The sequence below is a fragment of the Tupaia chinensis genome, unplaced genomic scaffold (assembly GCF_000334495.1).
Source record: "Tupaia chinensis unplaced genomic scaffold, TupChi_1.0 Scaffold144982_1, whole genome shotgun sequence".
Taxonomy (NCBI): domain Eukaryota; kingdom Metazoa; phylum Chordata; class Mammalia; order Scandentia; family Tupaiidae; genus Tupaia; species Tupaia belangeri.
In genome coordinates, this window is record NW_006204841.1 from 63,051 (window position 1) to 67,860 (window position 4,810).

At 42.1% G+C, this 4,810-nt stretch overlaps 1 protein-coding gene across 4 annotated transcripts in view; it reads right to left on the reverse strand.

Moving 5' to 3' along the window:
• CLOCK (clock circadian regulator) overlaps positions 1-4,810 on the reverse strand; it is a 125,238-nt gene that overhangs the window by 11,705 nt on the left and 108,723 nt on the right. For all 4 annotated transcript variants that reach the window (XM_014583887.2, XM_014583886.2, XM_014583885.2 and 1 more), the window contains 2 exons: positions 4,457-4,609; positions 2,972-3,181 (listed from right to left, as the gene is read on the reverse strand). In XM_014583887.2, coding sequence (XP_014439373.1) covers positions 2,972-3,181; positions 4,457-4,609 — 363 coding nt within the window. The remainder of the gene's footprint in view (positions 1-2,971; positions 3,182-4,456; positions 4,610-4,810) is intronic.

Here is a 4,810-nt window from a genome sequence, read left to right on the forward strand (position 1 = left end):
TGCGGTGCAGAAGGACTCTCGAGGAAGACTTCCCGGTTCTGCTAAAGCTTCAGCTTGGCTTTCTCAAAACTCTCATGGTGAGCACTTATTCTCACTGCCCTCCACGAAGGCGGCAAGCAAAATGCCCTAGTGACTCAGAAGTCGGACGCCATGACCTGTGCTCTCCACTGGTCCGTCTCCTCTCCCTGGACCTCTCCCACACCTCTCGGTGGCCACTGCTGCACCTTCAGGGCTGTAAAGCCAGGGGCCCTCTCCTGTTTCACTTCTTCAAGGGAATGCTTCAGGACCTGATCCCACTTCTAGCCAAAGCTCTGCTCTTGTCTGAGGCCAATCTAGGTACAACAAGCCTCATCCCTTCTTAAAATGAGTTATCTAGGGACCAGCAGTTAGTGTAATGGCTATGTCGCTGACTTCCATGTAGTCGACAGCAGTTTGAGTCCCGGACCCGGTGGCTTAAAACTCACGCCGGGCGCGTGTGCGTGCGTGCCCAAGATCCCGAGAGGAGAATGGAGGAGAAGGTACTGCGGTGTGGCCATCCCCCCTGGGGGGTGATTTCTCACTTTCTGTCTCTCTGTCTCTGTCTGGTGAGTGCACACGCTCTATGGCAAAAAACAAACAAACAAACAAAAAAACCTCTCCCCTCCCAAAAAAAGAATTATTAATTAAAAATAAATAAAATAAATAAATAAAAATTTAAAAAAAGAGTTATCTATTGGTATACTGTTGGTTTCTTTGGGGGATTATTCCCATAAACTTTTTATAAAGCATCAAGGATTTCACTATTCTTCCATCCATGCGTCACCATAGCGGTGGTGATTGTTCATATTTAAATTTTAGCAGAATTCATGTTTGATGAGGGCTCTTTTAGAACTTATGCCTTATGCTTCTCAGTGCTTCAAACTTTAACAAGTTATTAACAAGTCAGTTTGAGTTCATGCTGGCGCAAAAAAAAAAAAAGGAAATCCATGCATTGTTTTTCATAATAAGGATTTTCCACGAACTTTTCAAGACCCTCACACTGCCTATATTCCCCGAACGGGTTCTTCTCATGTGGTAGGCATGTTTTCTCATCAGACTCTTTTCTAAATTAAACCTTTTTAATATATAGGAGCCATCTCTAAGTGAAAAGAACTTGGTGTAACTTTCGGGTCATCAGAAAAATCAGGATTATTTTTCTGTTTTTCTGTGCAAAAGTGCGTCATGATTTTTACAATGACCCAATATTAGACTAGATCCCTAAACAGATCATGAAATTTCTTAAGTGTTAAAATGTTGTAAATACATTTTAAAAAATACTATCGTTTTCGGGACCAGCAAGTGGTGTGGTGGTTAAGATGGTGGACTACCACATGGCTAACCATGGTTCGAGTCCCGGACCTGGTGGCTTGCTTTCTCACTTCCCGCCCCCTCTCTGGTCAAATTAAAATAAATGAATAAGATAATTTTAAAAACAATTATTATTTTTTTTTTGAGAGGTTTTCGCTATAGGGCGCGTGCACTCGCCAGACAGAGAGAGAGAGATACAGAGACAGAAAGCGAGAAATCACCCCCCAGGGAGGATGGTCACGCCGCAATCCCTTCTCCTCCGTTCTCCTCTCGGGATCTTGGGCACGCATGCACACGCGCCCGGCGTGAGTTTTAAGCCACCGGGTCCGGGATTTGAACTGCAGTCTACAACGTGGGAGTCCAGTGACATAGCCATTACGCTAACTGCTGGTTCCCTAAAAACAATTATTTATATTAAAAAAATACTATCATTTTCTCTCCTTTGGCTAGAGGGCAAGTGTACTTGCAAGAGACACAAAAGGAATGTGAGAAAGCATCTCCCCCAAGGCGGAATAGTTACACTGCGACCCCTTCTCTATCTTTCCTTCTGTTCAAGATGTTGGACATGCATCCACACATGCCTGGTAGGTTTCTCAAGCTGTTGAGTTCAGGACTCAAACTGCATGGGTGGCCATGTGGAACCTGGCTGCCTTTACCACCAGGCTGTGGAGCCAGCCCCTGAAAATATTTAACACTGGACCAGTAGATGGCACAGTAGTTACACCATTGGACTCCCACATGGTCAGCCATGGTTTGAATCCTGAACCTTGTGGCCTGAAACTCAACACTGGGTGTGTGTGTGCCCAAGATCCCGGGAAAAGGGATTGTGGCATGGTCATTACCCCTGGGGTGAAAGTGATTTCTCACGTTCTTTCACTGTCTCTGTCTGTCTCTCCAGCAAACGCACACACCCTAAGGCAAAAACTGCTACCAAAAAAAAAATTTTTTTAATACTAACTTTGCACTATAAACAAACATACATATATGATTTTTTTTTAAAAGAAAATCTGCCAGACGGCATGTGTACTCACCAGAGAGACAAAGAAGGAGAAAATACTCCCGGTAGAGAGTGATCACGCCACAATCCCTTCTCCTCCTTTCTATGTCCTGTCACTATTTGGCGCATGTAATCACAGCATCCAGCATGTTTTCTGAGCACTGGCCCAAGACTCAAACCTCACGGTCCGTCATGTGGGCCCAGTACCCTTTACCTCTAGGCCACAGTACTGGCCCTTGCAGAGATTCTTCTTTTGCCCCAGTTTTAGCTAGATGGTGTGTGCACTCACCAGAGAGAGAGAGGGGAAAGTGAAAAACCACCCTTGCGGGATGGCCATCTCTCATCTTCTCCTCCAGTCTCCTCTTGGGATTTTTTTTTTGGCACATAAGCACATGCACCCAGCATGTTTTTTAAGACTCTGGGTCCAGGCCTTGAACCATGCAGTTTCTATGTAGGACCTAGTCAGCTTAACCACTATACCACCTGCTGGCCCCAGCTGTACAAAATATTTTAGTAATCATGCTCAAGGCAATACTTTCTGATTACTATAAAATGTGAAATACTGTATCTTACTAGAGCTTCATTTCTGCCTCAGCAACAGTGTTCTTCTAATCACTGAACACCCACCACCCACTGTACCTCCATTACCTGTGCTGACGCACTCTGCAAGGTCTGCGGCTGGATCATGTGCTGAGTTGTGCCAATGTGTCCTGTACCCATTCCACTTTGAATCTGGCTAGTAGGAACCACCTGGCCTTGCATATTTATAGGTGTGAGCTGCTGGATATTAGATGAATTTCCAGAAGAAAGTTGAACAGAACCGAAATTCAATCCAGGGTTTGACTGTTGCAAAAACATCTTTAAAAATGAAGAGATTACATTAAAATTAACTTTGTATTAAAAACAAAAAATGAAAGCATTTAAAAACTGCAAGATCAAGCTACAAATGAAGTTTAAAAAGCAAGTAACAGGACAACTAAGTCATTTTGAATGAACATTTAGCAATAAATAATTACTGAATAAAACATGAAACTTCATATTCATTCTTCCAGTTAACTTAATTTTTTCAGGTTTCCAACTGTTAGAAAAAGTATAACTCAGTGCTACTCAAAGATCGATGAGGGGCCAGCAGTGGCATGGTGCTTAAGGTGGCTAGATCCCACATGGCTGACTTCAGGGTTTAAGTCCTGGACTCAATGGCATGAAAGACATGCCAGGTATGTATGCATGTGTGCCCAAAATCCAGAAAGGAGAAGAGAAGAGACTGCAGCATGGTCATCTCCCTTAGGGGGTGATTTCTTACTCTCTGCATTCCTCTCTGATGAGCATACCTGCCCTAGGACAAAACTAAAAATCAAAACAAAAACAAAAAACTTATAAACTGCAGCTCTGTATCATCTATCATTTCTATTTTATGGCTTCAGATACAAATAGTTTTCACTTAATGTTTTTCTTTATTACCCATTACCAAAGTCTTAGACTTCTAGAGTGGTTCTCTGTTGGTTGGTCAAATAAGACTACTTTGTATTACAATTACTGATGGTGTTTTTGTTTGTTTTTGGCCTGAGGGTGTGTGTGCTCATCAGAAAGAGATAGAGAGTAAGAAAGGGAGAGAGAGAAATCAACCCTTGATGTGGCATGGTCATGCTGCAATCCTTTTCTTCCTGTTCTCCACTGTGTTGGGATTTGGGCATGCATGCATACACGCCTGGCATAGTTTTGAAACTGCTAACGGCCAGATTCAAACTAGTTATCTGTGTAGGACCAGGCTCCCTTAAACCACTAGGTTATAGGGCCTGCCCATATTGGTACCTTATTAAAACTATTACTGATTATTCATTTATGAATTCCGTACCTAAAAGTCAATATAACTTTTATGAGTTAAAACTTTAAATGGTAAAGATGGTTCTATTAATCTAGAAAATAAGGATATTGATGGAAATATACTTAGAAATGAATTTTCTTCAGCACCTATCAGTATCACCACACTGAGCAGGTAAACAACAGGCATGTATTGAACTGCACTGATGAAATGCATCTCCTGTATTTTACTTTTACTTAAGAAAGTCCATTTTCCTAGGAAACAAAAATTTGCATGGAACACTTGGTTTGTATTCAAATATAACAACAGACCTGCAGCCCTTGACCGTGGACCATCTGAAGTTGTTCTTGAATTTTTCTTAGTTCTTCTTGTTGCCGATGAATATTCGCCTCTATCATCCGTGTCCTTTGCTCCAATTGGTCTTTAAGATGCTGCATGGCTCCTAGTTGAGCTGAAAACTGAAACTGAAGTACCGTGTATGGAAAAGTATAACATATTTTAGAAAAAATTACCCTTTGAGTTGTACGATGTGAAAAGTAAGCACTGCATCACGATCTAAGAACGTTATGTCAATCATCAACGTACTGCCTCTCGGCTTTCAGTCTACCCATCTTCACTCTGCTTTGTGATACTGAAGCAGGATCTTAAAGATACATTTCCTGTGC